General features: G+C 40.2%; 1 protein-coding gene and 1 long non-coding RNA gene across 7 annotated transcripts in view; one reads left to right on the top strand and one right to left on the bottom strand.

The window, feature by feature from the left end:
* SPAG17 (sperm associated antigen 17) overlaps positions 1 to 26,008 on the top strand; it is a 275,909-nt gene that overhangs the window by 66,568 nt on the left and 183,333 nt on the right. For all 6 annotated transcript variants that reach the window (XM_035252595.3, XM_009001977.4, XM_009001979.4 and 3 more), the window contains exon 3: positions 481 to 564. In XM_035252595.3, coding sequence (XP_035108486.3) covers positions 481 to 564 — 84 coding nt within the window. The remainder of the gene's footprint in view (positions 1 to 480; positions 565 to 26,008) is intronic.
* On the bottom strand, positions 9,931 to 25,877 carry LOC118143108 (uncharacterized). Its single transcript, XR_004727292.3, has 3 exons — positions 25,769 to 25,877; positions 12,905 to 13,148; positions 9,931 to 11,446 (listed from the first exon to the last, which is right to left on the bottom strand). It is a non-coding gene; the product is annotated as an uncharacterized LOC118143108 (long non-coding RNA).

The following is a 26,008-nucleotide window of genomic DNA, read 5'->3' as shown; positions in this document are numbered from 1 at the left end:
TAGAATTTAAAATAAACTATCATATTCTTGGGCTGTTTTGTAAATTTTGATGGATTATTTTAAGTAACTAGCTAGAATAAATTTGAGTTTTTCAATCTGAAAGAATTTATTTTTGTTCATTAATTTTGTTCATTCAATGTGCATTTCTTTGGCAAAGATTTCTGAGGTCATACCAGGCACCCTGCTAGGTTCAGTGAGAAAATATTTAATAAAAGTTAAATAATTATAAAATACTAGACTATTTAAGACTCCTGGGAGGTACATGACTAATTGGGAAATGAAGGCTACAGAGAATCATAGCTGTCAGAGGTCGGAGGAGAAAAGACCTGCCACAACTTGCCAAAGTGACTATAAATATTTTACCTAATTCATGTGCACCTCTTTCTTGCCAGGTTCCCAACCCCTCAGGTCACCTAGATATTTGAAAGTTACATATATCTAAGTATTCCTCAAATAAGGCTTATTATAATTTTCTTACAGATTAATGAAGTAAATACACTTGGATCTGCTTCATCTAAAAAGGCAAAAAAATCTGTAGGCGGTAGTGCACCTTTATATTATGAGGTAAGTGAAAGCGTTTATAAAAGAGATTTTTGTGTTTTTAGAAACAAGAATTAAGGTAATAATGCGATAGCCATTTTTAAATTTAATTCATTCTTTGAAAATAAACGCCTGCTCCTTATTAGAGATATTTGTTCCTGATGGTGAACACGAAAAAAATCTGCCTCCTTTTAAACAAAATTTCCCTTTATACATAAAATTGCCCTAGATGGCTTGTACCATTGCTGCATCTAATGGAAATAATTGAAAACTATACCTCAGAAACTTATCTACACCCAAAGTTTGGGTCATACTTTCTCATGATAGTTGCTGAGTATGTGATAGTATTAAGGAGAGTGGTATTATCAGCATATTACAAAGTGTTGGTTTTACCAAAGAAACAATGTAAAAATGCACCAGAAAGTGTTTCTTGTATGAGACAGAGGCCCAGCTGGAACGACTTTCCATCAGTTCGTGAACTTGATGCACGTTTTACATCCCACTGTAATCAATATGAAAATAATGATACTCTTTGGATTCACGGTCCGTTCCATTTCCAGCAGCTGCTTGGTATAAAGTCTAGCCAGGCTGACCCAGTGGGCTTGTGCAAAGGACGTAGGACTCATTCTCCGTATGAGGGGATTTCCTCTCACCCTGCCTTGTTAATATCTAACATACAGCTTTCAAGAAACTATCAAAATCCAGTGATTAATTAGAATATCACTTAAAATTTGTCAGGCACTGTTTTATGGTGCAGCCGACCTCAACATAAAGAGTCTTGGATCTTTCTAAGACGAACTTGTTTGCACTTTATTTCAGCGATGACTAATAAGGTTTTTATGTGTCTCAGGTCTTGGGTGATTACATGTGGTCTATTTAGTATTGCTTGAGTACTATCTGAACAAGTTTCACTGGATTTATTCACAATAGACAGTGCTGTGAATTTTATAGCATTAACTCTTGCTACACTGTGCTCACCATCCTGGCTAACTTATCTGTGCTTTCGCAGTCAAATAATATGTTTTGTCTCCTTTTCATAATGTTCTGACTGTATGTGTGCTGCAGTTGAAACATTGTGTGATACCTGGATTTAAAATACTGGAATTTTTCTTCTGAAGTGGCCATAGAAATCCACATCCAATTCTCGGGCCTGGGATCAATTAACCCCACAAAAGATCCTTTCTTCTTCACAGATACTCAGTAAAAATCAGAAATGATAGCAGGCCAGTTTTGATGTCTAGTCCGGGCAGGCATTCTGACTTGGATGTGGGGTAGCACAAAATTACAAACTGAGAGTTAAGTTAGAAAGCCATCCCTCTCCAATATGTGCTGCGACTCTTGGTTGCATATTCTCCCCTCGGGGAGGTCCATTTCACATCTGGCTCCACCACATTCTTCCAGTGGAGCATTTGGGCAATAAGCCTCCCACACTCGCTCACATGTCCTCTTCTGAATAGTTCCAGAAGAAACGAGAAGGTAGGTGGAGTGCCATGGAGACTGGATTCGAGGTGCACCAGATATTCATTAATGCCAGTCGCTGAAGCAAAAAATGAGAAAGTCCATAAAACAAAGTCAGACTCCTGGTCAGCATCAGCCAAGGACAGGTCGCGCATCTGGAGAAGAGGGGCATACTTTCCATCTCAGTCCCTTCACACTCAGGACCTGTTCAAGCACTCATCCCAAGTGATTTGAAAAGTCACTGGCAACGCCTGCAGAGCTGCAGGGTAGTTGTGAGTGGCAGGCGTGGAAGAGGCCCAGAAAGCCTCTTGGGACTTCTGGACGTTTGAGACATGTGGACAGCGTGCTCATGTCATCTATTTCTGTTTAGAATCTGGCGTGGTCTCTAGCAACTAGGACACTTGACAGAGGTAAGCTCCTGGGGAGCAAAAGTCTTACTACATCCCATTACTCCAAGGAAACTGCAGTGCGGGAGAAGAGACAGTCTAACAGATTGTTTATGTTACATGGCAGATTCTTAGAAACCTCAAATTTGGAGATAAGGAACTCAAAATATAACAGCCGTGCATGTAAACACCTATGTTCACTTCTGCTTATAGGGCACTCTCGGAAGCCTTAAATCAGAGCCTGGCTATTCTTATTTTAACACAATCTTAACCAGTTTGGCGTTCTGGTTTCCTAGCCTGTGGTTGATTAGAAGCAGCGAATTAAAGTGAGACTTCACTATAGTGCACTTCATCCATGAGGAGGAAAATAGCGTCAGAACCACATGACACATTTCCAGTGTCTGGGCTAGCAAAGACCACATTCCTGACTGATTTGCTCAAGTTTTCATTTGGATGGCTTGGTGTTGTGTACACACAGCCTCATTTTGAAATTGTGTAATTCCCCCTGAAACCTTAGAATTTCATCTAGTCATGGCATTGTATATGTGAGAGTCTTTATTTATAAACCAGAGTTCTTAGAAAAACTGCTTAGATTTGTGCTAATGTGATTCCATAGAGATGTAGCTGCAGCTCATGTGTTCATTCACATTCTCTTTTTGGAAACCGTCTTTTGCTCTAGTAGAAACTACTCCAAGAACTCATGTGGGAATAAGAACAGAATATTCTTCTTTGTTTATGTTCCCAGGAATGTTGGCTGTTACTTTATGATCATCCTCATCCTCATTATTATTATTTAATAATGAGGATGAGGATGATCCCACGCACTGGCATATAAGCACCATTTTCCACATGTAATCTTATATGAGGATATGGACACATTTGAAAATAAATATACACTTATTGCTTGCATTATATAGTAGCCAGTTTTACTAATTATTAACAAATATATTCTTGTTCAAGCCCTAGTGCCAGGCACTACTAGTCAATGAAGAGAGAGGAAGGAATATTAATATTATAAAGACTCTAACCTCAAGAAGCGTAAGGGCCAGCTAGAGGGAAAACAAAAAAACTACATATATATGGACATAAGCCTGGCACACGGTAGGCATTCAATAAATAGTTGCTGAGTCAATGAATAACACAATGCAGAGAATAGTCAGTGAAGTTCTTAAGGGACAGGTAAAGCATATAAGAATTCAAAGGAAGATGAGATTATCATTAGCTGGGGTGGATGATTATCATTAGCAGGGAGGGGTGAGACCCAGAGACATTTTTGTGGAAATGTTGGCATTTGAAAGGAAAGGAAAGGACCTTATAATTTTGATCTTTTACATATATTACATCAGTTAGCCCACATCACAATTCTAAAAGGAAATTAAAAATCCCCATTGTATGAATGGGGAAATGGAGGCATAGAGAAGGTAGAAAGTCTGTTCCCAAGCAAAACAAAGAATTTGGATTTAACCGAAGATAAATCTATAGCACCAAGTTTTTCTACTTTATCACCAACTGAGTAATCTTTCGCTCTCATTCTCCCAGTAACCTTTCAGTCTCAAAGCTGTCTACCCTTGGATGGGTAGATCTTGACATTCAAGTATGGAAGAAAAGGGAATAGCTCAAGCAAAGCCGTCGGAATGGGAGAAGACTGAATGAATGTGTACTAAATTTGAGGTTGTATGGTATAATACATGCTCAACAGGAAAGATGAATCTTGCACATATTTTAATTGCAACTTTAAAATCCTAAAGATGGAAATCTATAAGGAAACATTTCAAACACTGGAAAAAGTACGTGCTTTAGACTTATGCCTGAACTTAAGTATACTTGCTACCTATGCACAGATAATTTTCTGTGTATGTGTATGCTTTAAAGCTCACATGGAAAATCTGACCTGTGTATTTGCAGGTATACTCAGTCCTGACCAAAATTAAAAAGGAAAATATCAGTGGGCATTCAAAACCAACTGTAGTGTTCTCAGTGAGAGAGTTCTGTGTGTACCGTAAACGCAAAGATTCTCCCACTTATGACTACATCTGATGCACAGGAAGTGAACTCGGTAGGATAAATGTGCAAATTTCACATCTGACGTTATCGCTTTGGTAAATCAGAAAGAAAAAGCTACCAGTCGATAGGGGTTTACTCACCAATTTATCCCAAATCAGAACTAACCATTCTGAAAGTCTGTAAACTCCGCTTCATGTTTCCTTTCATTTCATGACGGTGATCACCATACCTGCCTACCTGGAAAGGAGCCTTCATCCACACAAATGGGCTGTGAGTTATGTGCCTGTGACTTATTTATAAAAGACTCATTAGGTCACCACAAAGTAAAAAAGGAAAATGAAAAGCTTACTGAAACAAAAATTTTCTATACAGAATAAAGGTTTTTATGCTCTAGTTGATGGCTCATTTATTTCAAAACAATTTTCCAAGTTTCTATACAATAAAGAACTTGAATTATCCTAAACATTTTATGATGTGATACACTTGTATCAATGTAAATAATTATTAATTTTCTTCTTTGCTCCTATGGATAAAAGAAGTTCTCATATTTTTAAGAAATAATTTTTAAAATAACTTTTCTTTTCAATAAATATATCTTAAAATATTTCTATGGGCCTTTCTGTTGCAACTGGGAGACCACCAAATGTGGAAAGATTTTTCTGATATTAGATTTGAAAATAATGGACCAAATGCAGTTTAATAAAATGTAGGATGTAAATTAGGTCTTCAGATCTAATTCATTTCACCATACTTTTAAGACACTATGCTAGTGCATCAGATTAGTAAGCCCAGATGCAATAGTTCCATTTTTTGACTTTTATTTTCTGGATGTATAGACATTTTTCTCAGGTCTTTTCCAACATGTATTTATTAATGATTCACAAGTAAGGACATGGGCTTAATTATAATCTAGTTTGCCACTGTTTTCCAGATTCCTGATATGAAACTCATTTTTTAAACCGTGCCTTGAATTAATAGTCAATTCAATAGAATCGTAAGCCTTTATTTTGGGGGTGGCCCTTGTCAAAATGAAAAATGGAAAACTCATGCTTCAGAGATAGGTACAAATAATATGTAAAAACATTGAAAAGGTTTGAAGTTATTAAAATGGCAGCTCTATTGGGAACACAGAGAGCAGTATGTCATGGAAGAAACGAGGGAAAAGAGGGACAGGAAGCATTCTCTGGCCTTTTCAATCCTGCGTTTTAAAACAAAACAAAAAAATTCTGGAAGAATTGGAAGCTAGCCAACCTAATGCCGTTATTTCATAGAGCTTAGGGACACACCAGGAAATTACAGGCCAGTTAGTTTAACTTCACTTGTAGGGAAAGTATTAAAAACTGCTGCAGGAGATCAAGTGAAAGGATGCTTAGAAAAGCACAGCTTGATTAAGGCAAGCCTGGCCGACGTGATTTTCGGAAAGGGAAGGTCATGTCTTAGGAACTTGTTGAAATTCTTTGAAGCTATTATGGCCAGTGCAGTCTTCAAAGAATACAGCGAGACTCAGAATCTGCGGATCTTTCCGTTCCACATCAGTCCTTCAGGGATGCCTACGGAACGTGGCCCACATCAGGGCCTTGGCGCTCCACGTTTAGAAACCACTATCAAAATAGCAGAAATAACCCCTGATGGAACATTTTTAAAGCTGGAACCAATTAATACAACCTGATATTTATAAATGTAAAATAATGAGACTTGGAACAAAATGTAGGACTATCAAGCCGTAACAAAGAAGTACTACGTTGGGACTATAAAAACAATCCAGGAGTTCTGGTGCCAAAATCTGGGGGTTTGGAGCCATTTCTAACCCGAAGAAGGAAAGAAGAAGAGAAATAGCCGTGCTAGAAACAGTTAGAAAGGGCTCTGAAAAGTTGCAAATGAATGACTTTTGTCAAGATGGGGAAGAGAGCAGTCAGATGTGTTAACAGCCCTGGGCCTCCACATTTCTGGAGGGCGCCAGAGAAGCCCAGCAGAGAAAGTCAAGTTCAGGCTAGTCTGAGGGGCAGAAGGTCAGGGCTCCATTGCTTTAGGAATGGACTCCCAGGGTGTGAATATGTTTGCCTCCCAGATCAGAAACCTGGAGTTCTATTTTCAAAGAAAAGCAGAACTCAAGTAAAGGCATTCGGGAACAATCCAAATCATGCCCCAGCTCTCTTCCACCCTGGGACACAGGCAGCTGGCCAAGCCCATGCGGCAAATAGTTAGAGTCCAGGAGAGGGGAGGTAGACAGAGGGAGGTGCGGTGGTGATACAGCGGAGCCTGGGATCCTACAGCAGGAAGCCCACGCCACGCAAGGACTGGGTTGCTAGCTAGGACCTGCAGGCAGTGGGCAAGGCAGGAATCTCATCAAGAATTCCAGGACACAGAAATCAGTGGAGGGCCAACCAGAAGAACAAACTGAGGTTCAGCTAATGGAGAGAAGTCACCACAGCTTCTCCTCCGGGTCTGGGCTGGGGTGATTTCTGAAACCTCTTCACACCCTGCACTCTACAGGCACCAGTTTTGGAGAGGAGCTGAGGAAGGAATCAGGAGGACTGTATCATTCTATTTCTGAATTTAAAACTGTGAAAAATCGACAATTACATATGGTGATAGTACAAGTTACCCCTTACTGAACACATGTATTCCAAGTCTTGTGTGCTAAGTACTTCATATATACCAAAGGGTGTTTGCACTGTCCCATTTTACAATTCCTCATGGCCGTGATGGAGACTGACATAACATTCTTCTTTGTTATGTCATGTAAGGGGTCAATATGACTGAACATCCTAAGAAACAAATAGCAGTAGTAGCCATTTCTAAACTGAATGATTTTGAAAATAAAATCTCATATTTATGTAAAAAGATGATTTTCACAACCACTTATTAAATCTTCATGTGGCTAAAAAAGAAAAAAAAAAGATGCATTGGAACCGAATCATTTTCTGTGTGCTAAGAAAAAAAAGACAAGAAAATCTTCCTGTGAACTGGGAAGAACAGCTAAAATTAGTCTTCATAGTGCGAATGAAGAAATGGAAACCCAGAAACTTAAGTGATTTGTTCAGTCACCAGTGGAATCGGTGTCAGTTTTCCTAATAGTGCAGAGTTTGCTTTACACCCAGCAGAAGGAAATTCTCATTCATTAAAAAGTTCTTGCTCATTTATTTCCCACAAGAAAATTGTATATAATGGATAAAAATGTTTGTTTTATAACATATGCATTTATTTCAATGTGCATTAAAAAATAAGATTAGACTACTAACCTGCAACTTCCCCAACACTGTGCTTGGGGAGAGCTACATTATTTTTTAGACTTGATTTATAGTCAGCTTAGAGAAAATGATTAGGTGTTTAGTACAGGTGGTACATAGCTTTGGCTAAATCATCGAATGATATTCAGTGACTAAGGTTTAGGAAATGTTTCCTTTTCATGCATTCCATAAATATTCAAAGGTCTATTATGTACCAAATCTATGATTGGATTAATCTTGGTGAACAAAATAGTTATAACTCTCTGGCCTCATAAAATTTACATTTGAATGGGGGAGACAGGCATTAAGCAAAAATTAAACAAGCAAACAAATATATGCACAATTTTGAATTGGGTTAGTTGCTTTAAATCAGAGAGAATTACTGAGGAAAATACAGTAGTCTGAGTGGAGATGAGTGGAAGGGAAAGAAGAGCAAGGGAAAACATTCAGGCAGAGGGTGCAAAAAACCTAAGGCAGGAATGAAGAAGACCCGGTGCCCTTAGCACTGAGAGTGGGAGAGAGAAGCCTGAAGAGGCAATATATTCGTGGGCTGGTGAGTCCTTGTTGAGAACGAGTTTGCAGCTTTGCTTCATAGGAAAATAGAAAGCCAGTAAGGCTTTTAAAGAGGAGAGTGACACAATTTAAGTCTTTTAAAAAATGTTTTCTGGCTGCCAAGTGAAGAATAAATTAGGATGAAGGCAGGCAAACATGGAAATGAGGAGACCGGTTAGGAGGCCACTGGGTGCATCCTGGTGGCGGTGGGGAGAGCACACAGATTCAAGGACTATTTAGAAGGAAGAATTTGGCAGATTGGTGCCCTTGTGAGATGTGAGGGGTAAAGAAGAAGCTATCAGGGGTGAATCCCACAGAGCTGGCTTGAGAAACTGAATAAAAATATCTTTCTTTTCTTTTTTTATGTTTTACAATTGTGTTACTTTTTATTATAAATTGACATTCATAATTGAATACATTTATGGGTTAAGAAGTGGTGTTATAACTTATGAATACAGTGTGGAATAATTAAATCAAGCTAGTTAACGTATCCGTTATCTCAAACATTTAACATTTTTTGTGGTGAGAACATTTGAAGTCTACTCAGCAATTTTGAAATGCACAGTTCTCTGTTATTAACTATAGCCACTACACTGTGCAATAGAATTCAAAAAAGAAAAAATGTGTTTTTCCTTTTAAACTGACATTTTCTACCTTTCGACCATTGTCTTAGTCTGTTTTCTGTTGCTTTTAACAGAATACTTGAAGTTGGGTAATTTATAAAGAAAAGGAATTTATTTTTCATAGGTAAGGAGGCTGAGCGGTCTCAGGTCAAGGGGACGCGTCTGGTGGGAGCCTTCTTGCTGGTGAGACTGCAGGCAGAGTCCTGAGGTAGCACAGGGAATTACATGGCAAGGGTGCGAAGGTGTTAATGTGCCAGCTCAGGCCCTCCTCCTCTTTTTATAAAGCTATAAGTTCCCCCTCTGTGATGACCTATTAATCTATTAACCCATTAATTCATCAATGCAAAGCCCTATTCGGTCCCCCCTTAAAGGTCCCACTTATCATATTGTCACACTGGGGATTAAGTTTCAGCATGAGTTTTGGAGGAGACATTCAAACCATAGCAACCATCATCTTTCCATTCTTCCCACTCCCCCAGTCTCTGTAACCACCATTCTACCTTCTGCTCCTATGAGTTTATTTTATATTTCACATATAAGTGAGTGCATGCAATATTTGTCTTTATGTGCCCAACTCATTTCACTTAGCATAATGTTCTGTGATTCCATCATAAATGACAAAGTTTCCTTCTTTTTTAAGGCTGAATAGTATTCCATTGAATCTGTTGATGAACACTTAGATTGATTCCGTGTCTTGGCTATTGTGAATAGTACTACAATGAGCATGGAAGTGCAGACATCTTTTTAACAAGTTGATTTCAAATCTTTTGGGTAAATATCTAGAAATGAGATTGCTACATCATATGGCAATTCCATTTTTAGTTTTTGAAGACCCTCCATGGTGTTTTCCATAATGGCTGTTGTAACTTATATTCCTGCCAATAGCGTACAAGGGTTCCTTTTCTCCACATCCTGGCTGACACTTACCTTTCATCTTTTTGAAAAAAAGTTATCTGACAAGTATGAGATGATATCACCTTATGGTTTTAATGTGCGTTTCCCTAATAATTAGCAATGTTGAGCATTGTTCATATATCTGTTGTCCATTTGCATGTCTTCTTTCGAGAAATGTCTGTCCAGCTGAGGTCTCTTGCTCATTTTTTAAAAAATTTTTTTCTTGCCTATTTTTTAATTGAGTTTTTTTGGTTATTGTTGTTTTCTTGCTATTGAGTTGTCTGGGCCTTTTATATATTTCGGATATTAACCTCCTATCAAATATGTGGGTTACAAATATTGAAAATGTCTTCTTTTACAGAGAAAACTGAAGGAAGTCTAAATTTGGGGGAAGTCTGAAAGTATAGTTTGAGATAGTTCAAGTCTGATATGTCTGAGGGATATCTAAGAAGAGATACCAAGAAGAAGGTCAGATATTTTTAGCGTATTTTTCATTTGTTCTATCTTTGTGTGCCTAACTCAGTGCTGATATGTAGTAAGTATTGTAGAATTGTTCTCTGTCTGAAAGAATTAACTGACTGGCCAGGCGCGGTGGCTCAAGCCTGTAATCCCAGCACTTTGGGAGGCCGAGGCGGGTGGATCACGAGGTCAAGAGATCGAGACCATCCTGGTCAACATGGTGAAACCCCGTCTCTACTAAAAATACAAAAAATTAGCTGGGCATGGTGGCGCGTGCCTGTAATCCCAGCTACTCAGGAGGCTGAGGCAGGAGAATTGCCTGAACCCAGGAGGCGGAGGTTGCGGTGAGCCGAGATAGCGCCATTGCACTCCAGCCTGGGCAACAAGAGCGAAACTCCGTCTCAAAAAAAAAAAAAAAAAGAATTAACTGACTAAGTACTAATAATAAAATGCTGTTAAAGACTATAAGAAGTAAATAATGGGCCATTTTAACAGCAGCAATTCAGTAGTAATTGCTAGTACTTTCCTGGGTACCAGCAATTCTGGTCCTTTCCATTTTCCCTTTATTGGCTCCATATTTTCTACTATAGTTTGTATATGTGGGTGGCATCCCAATGGTTCACAGAGAAATTCAGTTGGTTTCAACTAGTATGTGAGTATGTGTGTGGTTTATGATGCAAATATATTTTTTACTATTAATACAGGTCAACATTTTTGAAAAAACACTGCCTTAGAATCCTTGAAACCTATTTTCTATTACATTTCCTCTCTCGGCCGCTCTCTTAATTCTGGGCTAAATGATACAGTGGACTCTCACTCCTACTCTTTCCTCCCCCAGCAGACATTTGCTGGGTTTCTATTATCTATTGGGTAACAAGCACAAGATTGAGTTAAACATGATCTCTGCCCTCAAGAGCACATAGTCAATAATTTTGCAACAATATATTTGTTTCCTATTATTCTGTGACATTTCAATACCTCATAGGAAGCCACATATGAAAGCTGCATATTCAAGCCCTGGTTATTGAGTCTGTTCTTCATTGAGCTCTGTGGCTGGCCTCACTCATTGTTCACAACTTCCAGCCAAAAGGGTAATGGTCCCCAGGCAGAGTATATTGGAAAGAAGAAGGAGGGAGGGACAGAACACTTACCCAAATAGTCAAAGATGCAACCAAGATACAGAAGGCCTTGTTTCCTTAGAGGGGCAGAAAGTGTAGCTGCAATTGAAATATGGTAACAATTTTCATGCTTCTGCGTGTTATGAATGTGACCTCTATTTCTGAAATCATTCTTCCTCGATCTTTGGTTGCAAGAAAAGGAAGAAGAAATATCAGAGTAAACTTGGGTATAGGCTGGGAGAATTGACTATTGGATAGAAATTCATTTATATATTGAGAAGCTACTGTGCATATTATAGGCACTCAATATTAATTTGAATGAATGGATTTCAGATATATTTATATGTCAAAATAATTCACTCTTCTGTTTCACAAATACGATTGGCCAAAAATCACCCTGCAAGTTAACTAAAAGATGATTTCTATATTGCTTCAATAAATACATTAAAAAATAATTACAGATTTAGTAGTTTGAAACATAAGGAAGCAAATCCTACACAAACTCTTACCCAGAAAAGCTGAAATTGTTCAATAAATGCCTTCCTTTAAGAGTTTATATTTTAACTTCATACACATTTGGATCACAGTGCTCATACCATTTGAAAGCTACAGAACTCTAACGGTGACCTAGGCCAGCAGGGTGCCCTGCATACCACCCGGTACCCACAAAACACTCTCACACTGACAAGTTTATCATTGTCCTTATGAGCCTTTATCAAGAACTGATATGGAAAGGCAGGTTCTATCGGGGCTTACTCATTCATCAGGCAATCCTTAGTTAGAAACTATCCTCATTATCAAATGAATCACCTAATTATTTTAGTTATTATTTTGTCATTTATCGCTGGAGTTCAGAGGAGCCAGAACAGAGTCTAATAACATGTCACAGAGTCAGAGGCCACCACTGCCAAGCCCTACATCCTTTGTGAAGAGCTACTCTTGTTGCATGCTCAAAGATTCATTTTAGGAATATCATTGAGGAAAAAAAAAGATAAAAGCTCTATCTGGACTTAATGCAAAGGCCTAATATATTACTTTTTGTAACTAGTAAGATTTTGAGGACTGACAGCACATTTCTGATTTGCTTTTTCCCCACAGTAAAATATCTGCTTTGAGTTATGCAGAAAGAATTCTTCTTCCTGCCAACTTGTTTCAATTCCCCATGCAAAAGCATCCACAGAACATTGCCAGGGGTTTCCTATGGAGGTTCATTTCAGGATTCCTCCATCATTAAGGCAACACACACACACACACACACACACACACGCACGCACTCTCCCACCTTCTTTAGAATAAGCAAAGGAAAATGCACTGGTGAGGTTTATATGTGGTGCTTTCGCTTTCTGAAAGCAGAGACAAGTATTAGTCATCAGATGGGGAAAAGAGTTTTTTGGTTTCACCCAGGGCCAGCATCCTGTTTTATGCATGCAGGCCCGCCCTGTGTGTAGGCGGAGCAGGCAGTCACCGTGGGATGTGATTTAAGAGGTGCTGGAAGTTCTGCCTGTCCAAAAGTAGCCCCCGCACCCGCCTGTTGAATTCAGGCACAGTGTCCATAAAACCGTGGTTCAAATGAAATGAAACTGCATCTTCAGAATGTTAACCCGTTATATCTGTTATCCTTTCAGTATGCATTTATTTACCGGAGATAGAAGCTGGATCCTGAGGGGATGTACATGCGTGCAGGGAGAGTGGAGAAGGGGTCAGCAAGGTTTGAGGCTCAGAATGCTGAGGCAAGTCACCGGAAGCAATTTCTGCACACCACGAGTGCATTTGTCAAATTTCAACTTCTTCCATATTCACTCAGATAGTCCATCAGTCTTTTCTGAATCGGTATTTTCTGGAACATGACATTTTCTCAAACAGGCATTGCTCTTTGCTGGAACCCTTAAAAAGAATAAAAGAATGATAAATAACACACAGGAAGACGGTTTTGAGAGTCCAGAATACTTTCACAGTATGTCAGATTTTGATCCCGCCAACAACCTTGTGCGGCAGAGTTAAGTCTTACTGTGCCTATTTAGAAAATGAGGGAAGAGCCTCAAAGACGTTAAGTGGCTTGCCCAGTGCCCACACTTGATAATGACCGTGCCTCGCCCTGGAACCCCGTCATTCTGACTCCAAATCCAAGGTTCGCTCTCTTCCTTCAAGCTCTTCAGGACGCAATCCCTGCAGTCAAAGAGCTGACAGTTAACTTTAACCTGCTTAAAGCTATTGGTCTAAACTAAAGAGCAAGACCTGGAAGCTTTCTCTAGTAGTAGTAGTATTAAGAGAGTGTTTTCTACTGTCTTAAAATTTCTAAAGGCACTGTGCCAAACAAAGACTCCACTCACACACATTTGGCCTCAGAAATTTGAGTGAGGTTTTACCAGTTACTCATATCATTCCCCAGGCAGAAAATATCCCACATTTTGAATACTGACCACTTTTCACAATACTGTCAAATACAACGGTGAACCAAATCAGACAGGGAAAATTTAAAGGTGAATGGTCAGAAATTAACGGAAGATACTCTCCAGAAACACGTAGAACCTAGGGATAATTTTGAGAGAGACCAAAAGTGGGGGTAGGACATGATAGGCATTACGAAGTGACTGTGAAGTCCAGGATTTCTGTGTCAAAACAGATCTGCTTTGCCCCGTAACTGAACACACACACACAAACGCGCACGCACATTCCTTGAGCGGATGAGCCAGTTTGTAGTAACTCCAGCTCATTCTTCCTTTTGTTCTGACACATGAAGCACTTCCCAGGACACCAGACACTTTCTAAACTAGAGAACTAGCACTGCTTGCTTTCCTAGCCGGTCAGCAAGCCTGGTTTGGTGAGAGGAGGGCTGGCTGGATGTCCACCAGCACCTGCCAGTCGCAGGGGTCCCTTTTATGACACAGGGCACAACTCACACAGCATTTGCAAAGATCTGTTTAATTTGCGTGCTAATGACTTTATTTAGCATGTATTTTATGGGTTGCCTTCCCTGTGCCAATCACAAAGTTAACTCCAGCCTTCAACCAGGGAAATGAACAGTTCTATTACCAAGGGATAGCAAAGACATTTTAAAAGGTGCCGTGAGTACACCGAGCAGTGCTTAAATCTTTCTAAAGTTTTGAGAATCAGATTTTAAGAAAATGCCTTGAAAGCTGAATGAGGAAGTCATGAAGGTGGAGAGCAATTCCAGGCAAAGGAGTCGGGCATGCAAAGTCAGGCAGACACACAGCAAGGTATGACCAAGGAACTCTAGAGGGTGAGTATCTCTGATGTGTTAAGGAGGGAAATTGGAAGGGGTAGCCAGTAGTTAGTCTGGACAGGTGGCTGAAGGCCAGGTCATAAAGGGCCCTGGTATGCCTTGCTAAGGAGTGTACGGTTCATCCTTTAGGTACAGGGACCCACTGGAGGAATTCTGAGCAGGGAAGTAATATGACAGGCAAAGATATTAGAACCAGAGCACAGGAATAATTCCTGGGAACTTGGAGGGGTGGCACTGTTACAAGCTCAACGCATTTAAATTGCACATATATTTTATTAGCTGTTTTATTATTACAGCGATGCATGTTAACGGCAGAAAATCTGGAAAATATAGAAAAAACATAGCTCATATATTAGGCAGGTACTTAAGAGGTAAAGAAAATATTCCACCACTCAGAGATGTATACTTCTTGTTATAAAATAGAAATTATATTATAATCCTATAAATGGGAATTATATATTATATATGCTCTGTATCATATCCTTTCCACATACATGATGTTAGCGTTTTTCTAAATCTATATTCAGTGTGTATATAATAGAAAGCATGTTTCTATTCACTGATTTATTTAACCACTCCCTCTTTTGCTAAATTTAAACTGTTTACCGACACCAATGACCCTGATTCTTTCCTTACAAAAAATTTCATAAAGTAGAATTCCTGGGTCAAAGCATATAACTCTTTTTAAAGCTCTTGTACAAATTTGCAGTCCTTCTGATAGTTCCAATTTAACCGCACCCTCTTCAACATTTTATTTTTATTCTAGTCAATTTGAAAAGCAAAAACTGTAAGGTTGAACATTTAATCATATTTTGATTGGCTGTGTTTTGTATGGAATTCCTTAAAGTGAAACGATTATGTAATTTTGTATTCAGACTCCTTGAGATAATCTGTATTGTTAAAATTCAGGGTAGGGAATATTTGCTTTAAGTAATTTCATAACAGATATTAGGTGCTGTGAACACTACAAAAAAGATAAGCATCATCCGGGCCCTGCACAAGCTGACAGCATCCTTCAGAAGAAGGACATGCAGGCAAAACTGCTCAGAAAGGCTCAGCTGCAGGAGGTGCCTCCAGGCGAATATGAACTAGGGCTGTGGCCATGGGAGCAGGGAGAGTGATGTCAGATGAGGAAGTCTGAGAGGGAACCTCTCTGGCATGAGACCCTTTCATTTCCAGCCTCCTCTTGCCTGTGCCAGTGGTATGCCTCAGAAATCTCCCAAAGAGTTTATTGAAAATGCCAGCTCCAGATCTTAGGCACTGTGATGGCGATTAGGATTATCTTCAGGAGAATCTAGCAACATACCTTCCGAAAAAGCACCTAGGTACTTCTGAGCCTGCCCTTGGAGAAGGGCAGCCACACTTATGTCCACTTAGGTCTCAGGGACAGAAGGGGGACTGCCCTCCCCAACAATGAACTCTCCATCTGTACTCTGGGCCCTCTTGCCACCCACCTGGAACTGGACTGCGGCACTGCTTATCAAGCTCCGTTGCCCAAAATCCCTGCATTCGTTCAGTCTTTCATTTTTGAGCACTTGTGTTGGCCACTGTTCTAGATTCTGGAGGATATTCATACCTTCAGGATATCCACATTCTCCAATCTGCTGAGCTCTGCCCAACTCACAGTGGTCTGTGAAGTGTTAGAAATGTTCACGCTTCGCCTATTTCCCTGTTTTGCAAGACAGATGGCACTGCCTGCATGCCCAGAGGTACCTAATGTCTTAGTCTTATAACCTCTGTCTAAACTAGAATACTTATACTAAATTAGAATACTTCTGCTAAATATGCACGCTTCTAGTACTAGGAACAGTTTACCAGTGTACAAAGCTAGAGGGGGAAGATACACAATGGAAGCTCTGAAATAGACAAAGATTTTGAAGTTTGCTGTGGGTTACCAAAATCTAACAGAGCCTGGGATTTTGCTCATATGCGTAATCACTGAATATAAAATGCCTACATTCATACAGAGATTATATATCTGGTCATGTCTCCCTGGTTTCCGCCCTCCAGTATCAACCTCATCCCCAGCCCAACCCAGCACCCGCAACCACGTTCCAGTTTTCTGCATGTGCCACTCTTTCTGGCCTCAGTCCTTCCTCCTCGGTCACTGCCCTCGTCTCCTCAGTCTTTCCCAGTCTCACACCACCTGACCTCAGTCATAGCCACCCCCACTGATCCTTCACACCTCAACGCAGGAGTGACACCTGCAGGGAGCCTTTGCTGAGTCTCCGTATGTGGATAAGGTACCCTCTGGGGCCACCTCAGCACCCCTTCTTTCCTCCACTGCTGTGCACAGCATGGGATACTGTCCTGCATGCTCCGTGTGCCTTGTAGACGATCTTCCCAGCTCCACCAAAAGCTCACTGTGGGCAGTGCCTGCTTCTTTTGTCTTTGAATCTCCGGCACTGGGAATGTAATGGGTGCTCTGTAAAAGCTTGATGAATGGATGGTAAGGTGAATTCTTAACAGTGGGCCAAGTTATTCCATAACCAAGAATGGCTCCATCTCAACAGTTCATGAAAAGAGGATATCACCAGCATTGCACCACAGGAACAAACCTCTGAGTAAGAATGAACATCAACAGTGCACCCTTCAGGGAACCCCAGTTGCCTCAGATTTGATCCAGGCCAACCAGAAAAATCCAAGCATGGGAGACTCAATAGGAAAAGCTCTAGGCAGTGGTGAAATTTGCAATTAAACAGCATACAATATGGACACAATGCCTGTCTGACTTCATTCATGCAAAAATGATTAGATTTGAATCTAAATCAGTGAAAAATAGTAGATAAAAGCCAATACCCTGGCAGGACTTACTTTTTTAAATTGGAGATAGGAAATAATGGAAGAGATAGACAAAGTGTATATTATGTTAGATGGTAATAAGAACTATGGAGAAAAGGGGAGAAAGGGTGAGAAGTAGAAGAGTTACTATCTGCGTAACCACGGAGGGGAAAACTGGATGGTGACACTTGAATAAAAATCTGAAGGAAGGGATGAAACTTTGTGGCCATGAGGGGAAGAGTCTCCGGAGCAGGGGAAATTGCAAAGCAAAGGCTCTGAGGCACATTAGGTGAACGTCAAGAGGGAGTGGAGCTGAAAAGGAGTGACAGAAAAGGAAAGCAGCAAGAGATGTGGCCAGACCACGTAGGAACTGACCTGAAGCCATGAAAAGGATTTTGAAAGGAACCTCAGCCAGGCCATATGAATCCTGGATTCTGAGTCTAATCCTAAGGAAGTGTCTAAACTGTGATCTGGTTCACAGCTCACTGTGGTTTCAGTCCAGGACAGAGAAAAGAACAGTCAGTTCTAGAAGTGAGAAAAGGTACGCAAAAGAGAAGCAGACATCACATTGGTTGGAAGAGCAGATTCTAAAAACATGGAGCTATATTTAAAGATTAGTACCACTATTTAACCCCTGTACCCTTGGGAAGGTACCTTGGTCTCTGAACCCCATGAAATAATTACGTAGCATAGCACAGTGTCTAGCATAGAGTATGCACTCAATAATCCACATTACACTAGAATATTTATCATTAGGTTACTGGCTCCTGAATCAGAGATGAATAACCATGTTGGACATGTCTACTGGTAGGGGGATTAAGGTCTTTGTTGCTTCTGATAAAACTGGCTCAGAAACTGGGGTGAACATGAAGCTCTGGGAAGTCCATCAGTGGATGAACTGGAAGGACTGGGGAAAGTGGGGATGGAGTTGACTAATGCCATTCTACCACAGTCTTGAGATGGCTTCCCTTGAACTTGCTGTCTCAGAGTGGCCAGCTGTCTTGGGTGCCAAAGACTATCCCCGTTTTAGCACTGAAAGTTCAATACCTGGACAACCCCACAGTCGGCCATCCCAGTGTCAATATGTAAATGACCTTTGCATAATTCTTAAAGGTACTTAGGAATCCCTAGAAAGCTGATTAAAAGGTCATACTGCTAGGCCCTTACTTCCAGAGATTGATTTGATAGGGTGGGGTGGGTCCCAGGTAACACTGGTGGAAAACTGTCCTACGGGAAACTATGCAGCATCCATCTGCTCATTAAGGGCTTTCCCCGAAGTCAGCCAGGAGGCGGAGCCTGTATGCCTCCTATAGCTAACTAATGAGCCAAACAGATTAAGGGAAGGATAGGAGAATTCAAGGAACAGGCCCTTTTATAAGCAGATTTTGTTCAGATTAAAACTTAGAAATTAACAACAGCCTAGAGCATCATCCAAATCAAGCTGGACAAACACTACAACTTTTTGATAATTGTGGAGAAACCAAGAACTTAGGGAAAAAGAAGACAGCCTGACACACTGAATACGTTCTTTGTCTGGCAGGAAATTAGCAGAAATCCCACTCCAGGTCTCCAGACCGACCTCTGAAATGGGCAGCTTGGTAAGTCTAAATGGAATAAGAGGAAGAGGAGGAGGAAGAGGAAGAGGAAGAAGAGGAGGAGGAGGAGGAAAGAAGGAAGGAAAAGGAGAAGGAGAAGAGGAAGTATAGCGGCTTCAGCTTCTGAAAAGGAAGAGGGAAAGAAGAAGGAGAAAGAAGAAGAAAGATGGAAGAAGGAGGAGGAGGAGCGGGGGCAAGAGGACGAGGGGAAGGAGGAAGGAGGAGAGGAAATAAAGGAAGGCAATATCCATGCATAACTGAGAGTTAGCAAGGGACTCAAGGGTGAAACTGACAATATGTGGGCTAAATACATTATTATGAAAGACCACGTAAGAAACCAGGTATGAAACAATGGTTCTCAAGTCTAGAGTACATCAGAATCACCTGAGATCTTGTTTAAAAAAAATACTGCTGGCCCTACCCCCAGAGTTTCAGATTCAGCGGGTCTGTGTTGGAGCCCAAGAGTTACATTGCTAACAAATTCTCAGGTGATACTGATGCTGCTAGTCTGGGAAACACATCTTAGTGTTGTCTGGTTAATTTTCTAAATTCTATTAATTAGAAGGCATAAATCTCTTCATATCAGTATCAATCCTTAATTTGTTCATCTTCTATGATAACAACAAAAATCAAAGTTGGCTTAAACATTTAGGAACTGTGCTGGCATGTTGACCTAGAAGTCTAGGCAGGCTTCAAGGTCAGCTTAGTTCAGGGGCTCTAGCCCACTTCCCTGCAGTGCTCTTACCCCTTCCTTCATCTGTGGAGGGGCTTCAGCTTCCTGAAGGGTGTAAAGTGGCTGAAGCAATCTCATCCTTCAAGACTCTTCCCAGAGCTTTGTCATGACCAAGGAAACCAGATCAAGTAGCCCCAGAAAACCATGCCTCATTCCACTGGCCTGAGCAAAATCACGTGCACCTCCTGCACCAATCATGGACAAGCCGGGCTTAGGATTATTTTTAATGTAAATGGGTCCACCTATGGAGCTGCGTTTCCCCTGAGTTACATGAGCTGAATGAGAGAGAGGGCAATACCTGAAAAAAATGCAGTTCTCTTATGAAGCAAGGGGACATGATGGATGAGCAATCACCAACCACTAGTCTGGGAAGTGGAACATGGTATCCAAACCAAAGGGCAAATTAACACATCTAGTGCTCCAGTGCTGGGGTGCAGGAAGTTCAGGTAGCTAAGCAGGCAGCATGAGTCCGTCAGTAACTAGCAGGGTCTCAGCCACTAGTCTCAGACTGAAAGCAGGGTTTTAGGAAAATGATTTAAGATTTAAATAGAAGGAAGATGGAAAATGGAGGTGGCTGCCAGCCCGAGTCTTTTTTACAAAGCGGGGAAATACTGAAAGCCTTTCCTCTAAGAACTGGAACAAGACAAGGATGCCCACCCTCACCACTCCTATTCAACATAGTACTGGAAGTCATAGCCAGAGCAATCAGGCAAAAGAAAGAAATAAAGGTATTTAAACTTGAAAACAGGAAGCCAAATTGTCCCTCTTTGCAGGCGACATGATTTTATATGCAGAAAAATCCTAAAGACTTCACAAAATAACTTTTGGAACTAGTTTGATAAAGATGCAGTATATAAAATCAACATATAAAAATCAGCTTTTCTATACACAAATGACAAATTAGCTGAAAAAATTAATAAAGCAATCCCATTTGCAACAGCTACAGAAAAATAAAGTAAAATAGGAATCCATTTAACTAAGGAGGTGAACTGTCATTACAATGGAAACTATAAAACATTGTGAAAGGAACTGTAGAGGATAAGCATAAAAAAGACCATACTACCCAAATCAGTCTACAGATTAGATGCACTCTCTATCAAAATACCAATGACATTCTTCAGAATGATATAGTTTACATATTTGTCCCTGCCCAAATCAATGTAACCCCCACTGTTGGAGGCAGGGACTGTTGGGAGGTGTTTGGATCATGGGGGTGAGTTCCTCATGAATGGCTTGGGCTATCCCCTTAGTGATAAGTGAGTTCTTGCTCTGAGTTCACATGAGATCCGGTGGTTTAAAAGTGTGTGGCACCTCCTTCCAATCCCATCTTGCTCCTGTTTTCACCATGTGAAGTGTTTGCTCCCACACTTGACTGTAAGTTTCCTGAGGCCTCCCTAGAAGGTGAGCAGATGCCAGCACCATACTTCCTGCACAGCCTACAGATCTGTAACTGCCAATTTAATCTCCTCTCTTTGTAAATAATCCAGCCTCAGGTATTTCTTCAGAGCAATGCAAGAAAGGCCTAAAACACAGAAATAGAAAAAAAATTTCTGAATTCATACAGAATCACAGAAGACCCCAAATTGCCCTAAAGCAATCCTAAGCAAAAAGAATAAAGTGAAGGCTTCATACTACCTGACTTCAAAATGTATACCAAAGCTACTGTCACCAAAATAGCATGGTAATGGTATTAAAAGAGATACACAGACCAATGGAACCAAATAGAGAACTCAGAAATAAATCCCCATATTTACAGTCAATTAATTTTTGACAAAAGTGCCAAGAACATACAAAGGGGAAAGGAAAACCCCTTCAACAAATGGTGCTGGGAAATCGGATATCCATATGCAGAAGAATGAAACTAGATCTCTTTGATGTGGCCAGGCACGGTGGTTCACACCTGTAATCCCAACACTTTAGGAGGTTGAGGTGCGCAGATCACCTGAGGTTGGGAGTTTGAGAACAGCATGACCAACATTGAGAAACTCTGTCTCCACTAAAAATACAAAATCAGCCAGGTGTGGTGGTACAAGCCTGTAATCCCAGCTACTTGGGAGACTGAGGCAGGAGAATCGCTTGAACCCAGGAAGCCAACGTTGCGGTGAGCAAAGATCACACCATTGCACTCCAGCCAGGGAGACGAGAGTGAAACTCCATCTCAAAAGAAAAAAAAAAGAAGATTAAATGTAAGATCAAAAACTATAATGTAAGATTAAATGTAAGATCTAAAACTATAAAACTACTAGAAGAAAACATTGGAAAAATATTTCAGGACACTGATATAAGCAAAGATTTGTGTGAGTAAGATATCAAAAGCACAGGCAAAAATAAAGTAAAAATAGATAAATGGGATTATATCAAGCTAAGGAGCTTCTGCACAATAAAGGAAATAATCAACAGAGGGAAGAGACAACCTACAGAATGGGGGACAATATTTGCAAGTTATTCATCTGACAAAGAGCTAATATTTAGAATATGCAAGGAACTCAAAAACTTAACAGCAAAAGTAGTGCAATTTAAAAAATGGATAAAGTATCTGAGTAGACACATTTCTCAAAAGAGAACATGTAAATAGCCAATAGGTATGTGAAAATGTTCAACATCACTAATCAGGAAAATACAAATCAAAACCACAATGAGATATGGCTTCATCCCAGTCAGAATGGCAGTTATCTTCCAGAGATGGAAATAAATGGGAAAAAATAACAGATGCTAGTGAGGATGCCAAGAAAAAGGAATGCACATACTGTTGGTGGGAAAGAATTTCAGTACAGCCATTTGGAAAAACAGTATGGAGATTTCTCAAAAAAATTAAAGATAGAACTACTGTATGATCTACCATCCCACTACTAGGTATTTATCCAAAGGAACAGAAGCCAGTATATCAAAGAGATATCTGCACCCTCACGTTTACTGTAGCACTGTTCATAGGAGCCAAGATGGAATCTGTCTCTATGTCTGTCAACAGATGAATGGATAATGTGTTATGTACACAAAATGGAATAGTATTCTGCCATAAAAAAGAATGAAATCCTGTCATTTACAACATGGATGAGCCTGAACAACCTTACGTTAAGTGAAATAAGGCAGACACAGACACACAAATACCATATGTTCTCACTCATACGTGGAAGCTAAATGTGAGCTCATAGACGTAAAGAATAGAGTCAGGGAAGGGGAGGAGAAAGGAGAGGAAAGGGAGAGGCTGGTTCATGGATCAAAAATTACCACTAGATGGGAGGAATAAATTCTAGTGTTCTATAGCACTATAGGGTGAATATAGTTTAATAACTTGTATGTAGTTCAAATAGCTAAAAGAGAGATTTTGAATTGTTCCTTACACAAAGAAATAAGCGTTTGAGATGATGGATATGCTAATTACCCTGATTTGATTATCACACACACTACACATGTGTCAAAATAGCACTTTGTATCCCATAAATATTTACCATTACATGTCAAGTATGTATATATATATGAATACAATTAAAAATAATACAATTTAAAAAAAAAATTCATGTGTGCTCAGGCCAGAAGACAAGAGATAGATGGAGCTATCAGGACTGAGGGCCCTAAGTCACAGGTTCCCACTAGGTGTCAGGAAAAAAGAAACAGCTCAGCTATTTAGAGATGAGGGATCAGGTAAGAGCGAAACTATTAGGGGTAGCAAGAGTATTATCTAAACATAAAAACCGGGGCTAAAAGGCTCTCAGGCTCTTGCAGCTAAGGTAAGGATTGGGCATGGAGACTGGTGAGGGACTAGGACATATCCATGTCTGGGAGAAGAGGGACTGTCACCCAAGATGTGAGTCCTGTAGCTCCAGCTAAGAGTTGAAAAGGCATACTGTGAGGCCACATAATATGTTGATTCGAAACAGGTTTCTAGAACCAGATAGCCTGGGTTCAAATCCCATCTTTGCTAAATACTCACTGTGTGATCACCAGGCCTCAATTTCCTTACCTAATAAAAAGGGTGATAAGAATACTCACCTGAAAGGGCAGGTGAAGATTAAATGCGTTGGAATATGTGAAGTGCCTGGAACAGTCCTTGTCCAGCACAGGGTGTTTGCTATATAATCATTTGTGTGTTACATAGTCTGAGAACCTGCTACTACTTGCAGTGCACTCCTAAAGCTTTGTAACTGCAGCTATAAACAATCAAAAACATTTACCTTCAAGCCAAACAACAAAAAACTCTAGAGATGCCATTCTTATGTTTATTTAAGGAGTGAATATACTGTATGTCTATATATGCATCAGATTCTGTGAGGGGATTTAAAAAGATGAATCCGAAAAGGATTTAACCTTCCAACCTAGTAGAGGAGACAAACCCTGTGCACAAATAATTGCAATAAAAGAGACTGTAAAATCCCTTAGGAAATATACAAAAAAGTGGTGGGGTTGTTCAGAGGGGAAGGTCACTACAACTGGAAGAACCAAGAACGACTTCAGAGGGGTGGGAGCATCTTGGACTGAGGAAAAGATCTTAATCTAAACACCAGAACATTGCCATGATAGTAGAATTGTTTGTTGCTAATACATACCTAAAGAAAAGGCCTTAACTTTGTATGTCATCCTTCCATATGTTGTCACATTCGGCTTCCTGTGCCTCAATATATTTGCAAGTACATAAAAACAAAAACACCCCTTAATAAAAGAAGCTTTGCTTTTTCCTTCTTTGAAAGGTAATTCCAACATTTCTAAAATAGTCCTGTGCTTTTTGACATCCGCATATTGGTTGTTCAAAATGTACATCTCCCTTAGGAAATTCATTACATTTTAAATTATACATGTCTGTTAAAGCATAGATCTGTTCCACCTTCCTTGTATTTGTTATTGCTGCTTCTGAAACTTCCTTACAGCCCCAAAGAGGTCTTAATCCCTGTCAAATGTTATTATGTTACCAACTTTTATGTAGTCTTGAAAGGGGTTGTTTATTTAGTTTCAGTGACTCCTTGTTACTGCCAAATATTATTTCATTTCAGCACAGATGTAAGGGCTCCAATGACTGGAATTATTTTACAGCCCTGACATTGTGGAGAGATGGATACCAGTTTAATTATGGACAGCTGAAAATGATTCAGGAGTCACCTGCTACAGATATTTATCATCATTATGAATTTCTCACCAAGCTGTGGTCTGAGCACTTTCATAACGTTCTCTTTGTGTTAGACAGACAGGATGATCTATATGGAACCTATGTCTTCAGCCACCTTTACATTTATGTATAGACAGTTTAATATTGCTTATTTTCTTTTCCTCTTCTCAAAGTGAGAAAATATGTTTCGATCATTCCTGTTCTTTTCCTTTCCTCTTTTTTCTCTTTCTCTCCATAGCCCCCTCTCACTGCTACCCTTATCCTTCCAGCTGTTTTTCCAATTATGCCTCATTGGAAATTACTCATTACTTAAAGAATGTGAATTGGATAGACTAGACACATACAGGATTAAGTAATGCAATAACTACAATATCGCTGGCCCTAAATAAATGCAGAAAGAATGAAGGAGGGAAGGGAGCAGAGGGGACAGGAGAGGACGCTGTAAAATTAGAGAACGCTATTCGTGGAATTCCTCCATCTCACTTTTGAGAAGAAATTAATAGCATAATTTTTTCTCTACATCCTCCCCATTATACACTGCACCGTAACAAAATATATTTTTACGCCTTCTCTTTTTATCTTTGCTTCTCTCTAAACAGATCCCAATTTGTCATTTTCAGACTGGACAAAGGGTTAAATAAAAGGGCTAGCCAGGTTATGGCCAGCTGGTCATAAATTCAGGTCACTGTCTCACTGCCCAGTTCCATTCTCTGCTGTCCCAACTGGGCTGTGGGATCTTCTAGAATCCCAGCTCTGCCCTGGATGTATGAACAACCGTTTAAGCGCTGACTTCAGCGAACGTTTACCATGCATTTGTCATTCGCGTGCAGGGTTTTTACACGGGTTATCTCATTTAATTCTGGGTACAGAATTATGAGGTCAGCACTGCTCATATTCCTTTCTCAGTTCTTTCCGTTCTCAGTCGGGACAATTTTGCCCCCAAGGGGAACATTCCGCAATGTCTGCGGGTCCCTTCGCTTATCACAGCTCGGTGGAATATAGGGGTTCGCTAAACATCCTGCAATGCACAGACAAACCTCCTGCGGTAATTACCTGGCTCAAGATGTCAACGGTGCCGCCGCTGTCGATTTTTAAAGGATGAGGTTGAAAGGGCTGAGTAACTTGCCTGCGGCTACGCGGTGAGAGCTGGGAAGACAGGAATGAAAACGGAGCCCGCACTTTGGCATTAACTTGCGCATGCAGAGTCACGGCTTCCGCCACAGATTCATCGTTCCTGTACCGAAAGAGCGAAAATCCCCCGTTGGAATCTTACGTGAGAATATCTCAACACAT

This window comes from Callithrix jacchus, chromosome 7 (genome assembly GCF_049354715.1).
Source record: "Callithrix jacchus isolate 240 chromosome 7, calJac240_pri, whole genome shotgun sequence".
NCBI lineage: Eukaryota > Metazoa > Chordata > Mammalia > Primates > Cebidae > Callithrix > Callithrix jacchus.
Note: the sequence above shows the minus strand (reverse complement) of the source record. Positions and strands in the feature narration are given on the sequence as shown.